Source organism: Lipotes vexillifer, unplaced genomic scaffold (assembly GCF_000442215.2).
Source record: "Lipotes vexillifer unplaced genomic scaffold, Lipotes_vexillifer_v1.1 scaffold70, whole genome shotgun sequence".
In the NCBI taxonomy this organism is placed as follows: domain Eukaryota; kingdom Metazoa; phylum Chordata; class Mammalia; order Artiodactyla; family Lipotidae; genus Lipotes; species Lipotes vexillifer.
The window spans coordinates 2,618,266-2,628,156 of record NW_006789896.1 but is presented as its reverse complement, the minus strand read 5'-3'; the positions used below and the strand labels follow the sequence as shown (position 1 = coordinate 2,628,156).

At 48.8% G+C, this 9,891-nt stretch overlaps 1 protein-coding gene across 2 annotated transcripts in view; it reads right to left on the bottom strand.

Annotated features, from left to right (window-relative positions):
* Positions 1-299: 299 nt before the first annotated feature.
* The window catches only part of CALB2 (calbindin 2), a 29,337-nt gene continuing 19,745 nt past the window's right edge, over positions 300-9,891 (bottom strand). Inside the window, exons 5-11 of one of the 2 annotated variants that reach the window (XM_007462966.1) lie at positions 6,993-7,049; positions 6,319-6,396; positions 5,733-5,788; positions 5,358-5,397; positions 5,114-5,167; positions 4,265-4,336; positions 300-988 (exon numbers count right to left, since the gene is read on the bottom strand). In XM_007462966.1, the coding sequence (XP_007463028.1) occupies positions 872-988; positions 4,265-4,336; positions 5,114-5,167; positions 5,358-5,397; positions 5,733-5,788; positions 6,319-6,396; positions 6,993-7,049 (474 nt within the window). In that variant the 3' untranslated portion in view covers positions 300-871. The remainder of the gene's footprint in view (positions 989-4,264; positions 4,337-5,113; positions 5,168-5,357; positions 5,398-5,732; positions 5,789-6,318; positions 6,397-6,992; positions 7,050-9,891) is intronic. The other variant, XM_007462967.1, reaches the window with a different exon arrangement.

The following is a 9,891-nucleotide window of genomic DNA, read 5'->3' as shown; positions in this document are numbered from 1 at the left end:
TGTACACTGGAGACAATCACAGCACCCCTTTCAAGGGACTAAGAGAGATACCGCAGGCAAACTGTTTTGCATAATACCTGGCATTTTGTAAACTTTCAATGAACTGATAACTGCTGATGGAGAGAAGGCAGTGAGTGGCAAGGGAAAGTACAGCGTCCTGGCGTCCCACACCCTTGCTTCTAGTGGCTATGCCCCAGTTGGGTGGTCCCCTCACTCTTCCCACTCACTCGAGAACAGGCTCCCTCTTTGTCAGGGACTAGCACGAGCGGCAGAGAGAAAGTTGACCACTCAGCCAGAACTGGGAGAGCTTCCACAGGAGAACATTTCCTTTTTATTGTCTGTAAACTCTTCTTTGGTAAACAAGAAACCCAAAGGGAAAGGGAGCACGCTGAGTCAAGGACAGGGCCGGTGCCCGCCACGAACAAGGAGCTCTGAGAAGACAGCTACACCACTAGCGAGGTGGGGCATGGAACCTGGGGGTTTGGGGTGGCTGGTGGCATGGGGGAGAGGCAGAGGGGAGGGTGCACTCTGTTGGACATAGAAGCCTAAATCATACAGCGAATGAGCTCATGCATCACGGCGAAGAGAACGAGGGACTCCCCACCTGTGCCCCCGCCCACCTTCTATGCGGTTGGTGCCCCTCTGCATGCAGAGCGCTGTGACTGGTCATCCAGGGTTGGGTTGGAGGGGGCTCCAGGGGGCCCGTCAGCAGCCCCTTCTCCATCTCTTCTTTCCTGCTCTGCAGGCTGGGGTGTGTGCAGATGGCAGGGGCAGCGGGAGGGATGCTCAGGATCTCCGGGTCTGGGTGGAAGTGGCAGGGCAGCAGGGGCAGGTTTGGGGGGAGGTGGAGAAGCAGCCCCCATCCCCCCTTTTACATGGGTGGCTCACTGCAGAGGACAATCTCCAGGTCCTTGCGGTAGAGCTTCCCCGCCTCGGCCAAGGACATGACGCTCTTTTTGTAGCTGGTGAGCTGTTGGATGTTCATTTCCTAGGAGACAGAGAGGTAGAGGGTAAGAGGCTCAGAAGATGGCCCCACTTACACGGCCCAGCTGTTCATTCAGCCAGAACCTTTCCCTTATCCCATCTCAGTGCAAGTAGCTTAGAGGCACACAAAGCATGGGCCTTGGGAGTCAGAAAGCGCTGGATGAAAAACACTCTCCCTTTCACTTACTGGCTGCATTGCTTTGGGGAAAGTATTCAACCTTTGCTGAGTCTCAGCTGCCTCGTCTGTAAAATGGGTACAGTAATGAGCCTGCCTCACTGAGGTGTTATGATGATTACTTGAGGAAATGAATGTAAACAATACTTAGCACAGTACCTGACACACAGCATGCACTCCAAACAGTAGCTGTTGATGACAGTCATTATCTATGCTTAGCTTCTCTAAATTCCTCTACCTCAGTGAGCCTCCATTTACTCAATCCGCTGGGTCCCTGCAGGTGAGGAGGAGAATGCCAGGGGAACTCCCTGGTTCCGTCTTCAGGCCCCTTGGATCGTGCTTCCCTAAAAGCCTCACCCAGCGAAACAAGGGATTCTAACTGCTTTCTCCTCCAGCAGCAAGCCTACCAGCCTACTGCTTGTTCACTGGCTCCTTGTGGCCTTGAGGGGCACTAAGACAGGTGACCCACAAACGTATGCCCAGAGTCTCATACAAAATGGAGGCCAACATTTACAGAACACCAACAGCCCACATGCCTTGTGTTGCTTTGGATGGAAATAGCCGAAAGTTCTGAAATAGAGCAAAGTCATCATCAACATTGGAAACTCACTAAACAACTGTCTTTTTCTTTCCCTCCTTCCTCTTCCTCCTCCTTTTGTATGGAACAAGGTCAGTCTTTTATTGCATCGTTTGGTGACATCCCCTTAACGTTACTGATTCCTTGGTTTGTGCCACCACCCAGCCTCAAGGCACTTTGCAGGCATCTCTAGTTTTGAGGGGCGTCTTCACTAAAGTTTTGAAGTTCCTGGAAAAAAATGTCACCTAGTCCATAACACCAGGGTGTGCCTGAGCGACCTACCACTCGATTAGGAGCTAAGGAAGTGACCCCATATATCAAGCCTGAGCTTGACAAAACCCTCCAGTTCAGTGTGGCATCAAGAGTTTTAGCAGAATGGACAGAGGGGGCTGCTTACTTTCTGTGTCTAGAAGTATTGCTTGAAGCTGAGGATGGCTTTAGCAAGTTGCAGCTGTCTTAGGACTGCTAGGAAATGTCGAAGTTTGAGCCCATCAGCCTGTCCCTCAGGAGCCTCAAACATTAATCTGCTCAGAAACCGAATCACCGTCTGTGCAGGCACCATCAAAATGGCATACGCGGACTTCCCTGGTGGCGCAGTGGTAAAGAATCCGCCTGCCAATGCAGGGGACACGGGTTTGAGCCCTGGTCCGGGAAGATCCCACATGCCACGGAGCAGCGAAGCCTGTGCGCCACAACTACTGAGCCTGCGCTCTGGAGCCTGCGAGCCACAACTGCTGAGCCCATGTGCCACAACTACTGAAGCCCGTGCGCCTAGATCCTGTGCTCTGCAACAAGAGAAGCCATCGCGATGAGAAGCCTGTGCGCAGCAATGAAGAGTAGCCCCTACTCGCCGCAACTAGAGAAAGACTGCATGCAACAACGAAGACCCAACACAGCCAAAAATAAATAAATAAAAAATAAATTTATTTTTTAAAAAAGGCATATGCATCTGCCATGTGGGCTCACCTAAAAATGGCCATTCCCCTCCCAACTCAGGGGCTGTTATTTACAAGCATGCAGCTCTCTCTACTGATTCATTCACTCAATCCCCATGTGCTAAATTTGGAGCTTAGTACAGGTGGAAGGCTCCCGGGTAAACAATTTTATTAATATCCTTGTTCTTTAACCTTCAGAGTTGTTTCCTAGCCCCAACACCTGACTCTTTTTTGTTTCCACATCTCGAGTCAAGCTGTGTAGCCATATGAGTTGTCTTCTGTGGTAATCAAGAAAGAGCCTAGTTAGATGATGACCAGGAAATTCGGGTCTCTCCCAAGATTTAATCCCTGCCTTCAAGGCCCATCAGCCTCAGGCGTAAAGCAGGGTCATATGGAGAATAATCATGCCTCATTAATACAATTACAGTTAAAGATATTTTCCATTACGATGCGCAACATTCCTTGGACACATAAGGATGCGTAAATAATTTTCTCCTCGAGTTTGGTGCCAGGAAAAAGTCTGCTGAGTTCAAACACTTGGTGAGTACTTCCCTTCTTCCTAGGGAGTATTTGCTTATAGCTTGTTTTCTGCCTCTTTCAAAAAGCAATTGTAGGTAGTGTAAAGCAAAAAAATAAATTTAGGGTGAAAGAAATGAAGAATGATATTCAGGATAAAGAAGTCGGAAGGCAGTTGGAAAGGGAGACAGATAGACTCAGAGTGATGAATTTTTTGCCCTGAAATTGAGCATTATATTTAGCTCTAGCCTGACCGCCCAGGCAGCTAGACAACGCAAGGAATTATAGCGCATTCCTCATCTAATTAAAGAAAGCAGCAAAACCATTTTCTCAGAGAAAGACATTTTGCAGGAGGTGGAGGAAAATGCTGCCAAGACTCATCTCCCGGTTCCTGTAAAAAAGTCTTTTTTTTTGGCCATGTGGCTGACACTTCCAAGAACTGGGCCACATCAAAACTGCCATGGCCTCATAGCTGCATTATTTACATCAGCCAGCAGGTAGAAGAAACCCAAGTGTCTGCCTGTGAATGATAGACAGATAAAATGTGGGATAGACACACCACGGAATGTTACTGAGCCTTAAAAAGGAAGGAATTTCCAACATGTGCTACAACATGGATGAACCTTGAAGACGTTACGCTGAGTGAAATGAGCCAGACACAGAAAGATAAATACCGTATGATCTCACTTATATGAATTATCTAGAGCAGTGAGCTGCACAGAGAAAGTAGAATGATGAGTGCCAGTGGCCGGGGCCAGGCAGCAAGGGGGAGTTATTGTTTAATGGCTACAGAGTTTCATTCTGGAAAGATGAAAAAGAGTGCTGGATGGTGGTGACCAGTTGCACAACATGGTGAATGTAGTTAATGCCACTGAACTGTACTTAAAAATGGTTAAGATGGCAAACTTTTTTATGTGTATTAAAAAAAAAAATTCAACCAGAAGAAAACCAAACCAAAAAACTGCCGTTGCCTTGTTAGGGGGTGATCAGAGAGCAGCAAAACACACTCCTCGGCCTTCCTTCCCACTCCCATCCCGCCTCCAGGACAGCACCCCACCTCCGGGCTCAGCCACTTACCTTCTTGTTTTTCTCATACAAATCCTTCAGGAGGGCGTCCAGCTCATTCTCATCAATGTAGCCACTTCCGTCCTGGCGTGGAGCAGAGGGTCAGCACAGAGCCTCAGAACTCAGGCCCCACGACCCCCCACCACAGTCTAGCTTTGCTAACGGGTCTTTACTCTGAGCAAAAGAGGTGCCCAAATAACGTGTCACTTCTGACTTTACGAGTCACTGCAGGAACGGGAGGGTCCAGGGAAAACTGTTGGTAACCTTCCCTTCTGGTGTTTTTCATTTGCACTGAAATTGTAAGTGAGGTTCAAGAAGCATTTCGCTAACTCCCTGGGTGTCGAATCCCACAACAAGATGTCAGGATGAACACAGGCTATTTAAAGTTTACCCCCAAGCCTACAGTTCTAAGGAAAACCATTGGAGTCACCCACACAGGGGCAGCTAAGGGAGGGGCGACATTGGTACGGAGGGCCTCTCACTCCCCACTTCCTAGGAAGACAGCAAGATTATGACCTGGCACCAGGGGAGCAGCACTGAGCACCTCCTCTCTTTGGGTACCAACAATGTAATCACACCCTAGTTCCAGGCATAACCTTCTTCCATGAGCTATTCTCTCCTGTACTTTTAAGGAACCAAAACCTCGGGTCCCTCAGGCCACACACTGAAGGACATTTATCTTCTCACACAGCAGCAGATGCTGCAGGGAATCCAAAGGGACAGGAAGAAACTGCAGGCTCAGATTGCTGCTCCGACAGCTTGTTTACTCCTGAGGACCAAGGCGAGCGGTGGGGGGGGGGGGGGGGGGGGGGGGCTGGAAAGGGCCTTCTGCTTTTCCATCCACACCGTCCTCTGTCTTACCTTGTCGTAAAATGTGAAGATTGCGTTGAACTCCTCCGAGGTCAGCTTCATGCCCTGGAAGGCCCAAAGTATTAAAGACAGAAGCCAAAGCCCTGCAGAGAGTGAGTGTGTGTGTGTGTGTGTGTGTGTGTGTGTGTGTGTGTGTGTGTGTGTGTGTGCGCGCGCGCGCGCGTGCTGAGGAAGGGTGAGCTCAGAGGGATGAGGGGAAGGGAGGAATTGAAGAAAAGCAAAGAGGCTATTTTACCTGAAATTTAAGCAGGAAGTTTTCCTGTACAGGCAAGAGTCTGGAAAGAGAATGTTAGAGCAGCGATTAGGAGACAGAGCAGAAGCAAGAACAACTCGGACCTGGGGGGAGGGGATGCAGAAGGAGCATCTGTACTTATGGAAATGATCTCTGAGCACTTAATAATCAGGTGTCAGTGGAAAGTTCTAAAAAGAGGGAGACGGAACATTGAGGTGATGATGATCATGATTTGATCTAACTTTGATTTGTGCTTCAGGACACCTGGCCTGTCACCTTCCCTACTGATTGATCTTGGCGATAGGAACGGTAGCACAGGGATGATCTGCAGGGATCTTGTGAAAAGTGATGCTGGGGTGAGTGAGGGCAGGCACTTACCGGGACATCTCCGAGAGGCCCAGTTTTCCGTCCCCGTTCAAGTCAAACATCCGTAGCTGTTGGGGACAGAAAGTGGTGCCTGGGTTATTTGCTTTGACTTTCTCTCATGTTGGACCTTGGCCTGCCATCCCCTGTATTGGAGAGGAAAGAGGATGGGGGAGTATGCTCATGTGTCCTCTGAGGTCACCTGGTGGCAGGGACCAGCGTGGGCTGAATCGGTCAGTGGGGAGACAGCAGGAACTTGGTCATGGCTCCCCTCCCCCTTTCTCAGGGACAGGGCCGCAGAAGACAGCAGACCAACACCAAAGGCCCACCCTCTCCAAGTTTATCCTCTCCTGGAGCTGTGGAGGCTGTTATGGAAACAGATGCTCCAGTCTTACACTGTCCCAGGAGCATTTGGCTGAGTGGGGACCTCAAGAGAGAGGGTGCAGGGCCCATGAACTAGCGTCCCTCTTGCTGGCTGTCACTGGGAGTCACTTCTGGACCTGAAGAATCAGCCAACTAACGACCCCACAAACCCCAGATCCCACTGATTTGGGGCCGTGTCCTGTACCCCTGGGAAGGAGGGATACTTTCAGCCACTCACTGTGGTGTGGGTGTACTCCTGGAGCTTAGGTTCATCATATGGTCGGTCCGCCTTCTTCAGCAGGTCAGACAGGAATCCCTGGAATATACCAGCGTCCTCTTCAGAGCTCCCAGTTCAGGCTGTCTGTCCCTGACTCACCTACCTGCTCCTTCAGACAGTCACTCAACACTGTTTTCCGGGGCACATCATTTGCATAGCTTGCAGCCCTCACAATTCCCTCACCCCTTAATGCTTGTGGAGTAACCCTGAAGGGGGAGGGAACTGCTGGATGCAACCTCACCCCATAGGCCAGGCAGTAGAAACTGGCTCTGGCTCCTCAGAGAGCCCAGGACACATGCTAAGCAGTGCCTGGGACTCCTTGGGTCCAGAGGAATTTAGGGGTAGACGTGCAAGCGAGAAGGCCAAACTGCTGGAATGCCTTGAGGATGCCTGTCCTGGGCACTGACGTGCAGAGGAATGTGAACTGGTTGAACTCCTACAGCTCTGTGTTGCTGACTTCACATGGCTGAACATGTCCAACCATTCAGAGCCGGGCCTGAGTATCCCAAAGCAGACCACACACCCAAATTCCTCACCCACCCTCTCCTCCCTCCCCAGGTTCCTTAAACCCACCACCACTTTGGTCTCAGGCCCATTCTCTGCGCCCTCCGTGCCCTCTCCAAGGCTCATCTTACCTTGAGTTCGTTGGCTTCGATGTAGCCGCTTCTGTCTGTGTCATACTTCCGCCACACCTGCAATGGGAATGTCAACCTATTCACAAAGATTTATCCACACCTATAAGCTTCCCTCCATCTTCCTTTAACGGGCCAGGCCGGGTCTTGATATTCAAGAATATTACAGTGAGATGGGGACATGGAGATGGTCTAGACCAGTCCCTTCCATGTCACAGTTGAAGAGATAAGGGAAAGTGTCTTGGCCAAGGTCACAGAGAGGAAAACAACCCTGCTGGGACAAGGTCTCCTTACTGTAACTGGCTTCAGGATCATCTTGTAACCAGGGTTATGGTTTTCTAAGGTGCTAACCAGGCAGATTTTTACCAGGGCCAGCACTATGATCTGCTGGATCCCATTTTTGCTGTGGGTATATTGGGTGTCCTTTTACTGTTCTGGAAGCTTCTCATTCTCTGCGTGGGAGTTGGGAGCAAGGGTAAGAACCCTCTGGAAGGGGCAGAAGCAGGCTTTGGTTACTCCTCATTGTACTGCGTCCTCTACCCCTCCACCACGATGCATGTGGCAGCCACGTCTGAAGGTGGAACAGAATTGGTAGTGTAATCAGTTTGTTTAGACTATCCCAAGGCCACTCCCCCATCTTTCTGATAAAAAACATCGCCCCATTTTTTTTTTTTAGGAAACCACCCCTCTCTCATGCTCAGTCCACATGGTTCCAGAGGGGCTGATCCATCTCCAGAGGGAGGCATGTGATCTAGGCCTAGACAATTGGTCCATCACTGGATCTTGCTCCATACTGGTTCTGGGCTCTGGTCTGAGTCCCAGTTATTCAGTACATGCATTGGGTCCCTGTGAGGGACCAGAGAACTGCCTGCTGACCACAGCCTCTGGGGGATCAAAGAGAAGCAGAGCTTCAGCAGGTGATATGGGTCTGACCACCTCCTTCCTCTCTGTTCTGGCCATCTGAGCAGGAGCAGACATCACACAGGAGAAACAAGGAAAAACAGTTGGAGTGGTTTTAAAATGTCCACCAATTCTTCACCTCCCTAGTTTCCCTCTCCTTGAATGTGGACTGAACTTAGTGACTCACTTCTAATGAATAGAACACGGCAGATATGGCAGTGTGTGGCTTCCAAGCCTAGGTCATAAAGACATTGAGGCTTCCTTCTTGTTCTGCCTCTTTGATCACTCACTCTGGAGGAAGCCAGATGCCACGTCGTAAGGACACTCAAGCAGCCCTATAGAAGGGCTCATGTAGTGAGGAACTGAGGCCCCTTGCCAACAGCCACGTGAGTGCACCATCTTGGAAGTGCATCTTCCGGCTCCAGTCAAGCCTTCAGATGACTGCAGCCCAGCTGACACCTTGACTCTAAACCAGAGCCACTTGGCTGAGCTGTTACCAAATTTCCAACCACAGAAACTGAGAGATAATAAATGTTTGTTGCCTTAGGCTGGTAAATTTTGGGGGGTAATTTGTCACACAGCGATAGTTAACTAATACAATGGTCCCGAAAAAATATGGTCCTGAATGCAGCTGTCCTGAAACCCCAGTGTTTAACCCAGTCTATCTTGTGGGGAGGAGGGAATACCATGGTGGGGGATGAGAGTGGGTGTATCTGTGACAAACGGCCCAGAGAACCCTGTTTCCCTAATCTTTGGTCTGTTTTGGTGCCTAATCACAGTTCTTAGATTTTCTTCCAAGTTTTCTTCCCTTGATTTTTATTCCCTTCTCTCTCAGCTCCAAACAGCACAGCTAGACACCAGCAACTCTTGATTTTCTGAGAGTCAGCAGGCGCTAATTCTTTTCCCAAATTTGATCTCCTGTCTCCTCAACTTCTCCACATCATGTCCCCCACTTTAAAAAAAGTTTTTATTGTGGTTGATTTACAATGTTGTGTTAGTTTCTGGTGTACAGCAAAGTGATTCAGAAATACACACACACACACACACACACACACACACACACACACACGCACAAGCATATATATATATTTTTTCCATTATGGTTTATCACAGGATATCGAATATAGTTCCCTGTGCTATACAGCAGGACCTTGTTGTTTATCCATTCTATATATAATAGCTTGCATCTGCTAGTCCCAAACTTCCAATCCATCCTTCCCCCACCCCACCTCCCCCTTGGGAGCCACAAGTCTGTTCCCTATATCTGTGAATCCATTTCTATTTCGTAGATGAGTTCATTTGTGTCATATTTTAGATTCCGCATATCAGTGATAACATATGGTATTTGTCTTTCTCTTTCTGACTTAGTATGATAATCTCTAGCTCTGTCCATGTAGCTGCAAATGGCATTATTTCATTCCTCTTTTATGGCTGAGTAATATTTCAATATATATATGTACCACACATTCGTCTGTTGATGGCATGTCCCCCTTTTATTGTGAGGAGTGTGAGAATGTATAGATATTTTAGGATCTTTCTTCCATACCAGCAAACTAGGCTGTGTAATTCTCATGGTATAGTAGTGGCTCAAAAAATTTGATCCTGATTTTTTAAAAAGTTATGAGATATAAGCAAGTCCCAATAAAAAGGTAGATTTATTCTACATACAACTTGGGTAAATGATTTTTGATTAGGGGAGAGTTCTTTCTTTGGGGAAAGAAAATGCCCGGCTCCATCAAAATATTCCTTCCCATGCTCCGAAAGCCCGCCCGTGAGTAAGCACAAAGAAATACGTGCAGATTTTCAAATATGACTTCACCAACCACCTGCATGCCTTTCGTGTATTGGAATTTAGTTCATCTAGGTTGAGTCTTGACTGGGAGAAAAAGGCAGACACTCCCTAAATTGCCTCAGGGGAGGTTAACCTGAAGGGAGGCAGTCCTCCCAGAAAGCAAAGCAGCCAGCTGCTTGTGGAGTGAGATCATCCTAGCAGGTCTGACCT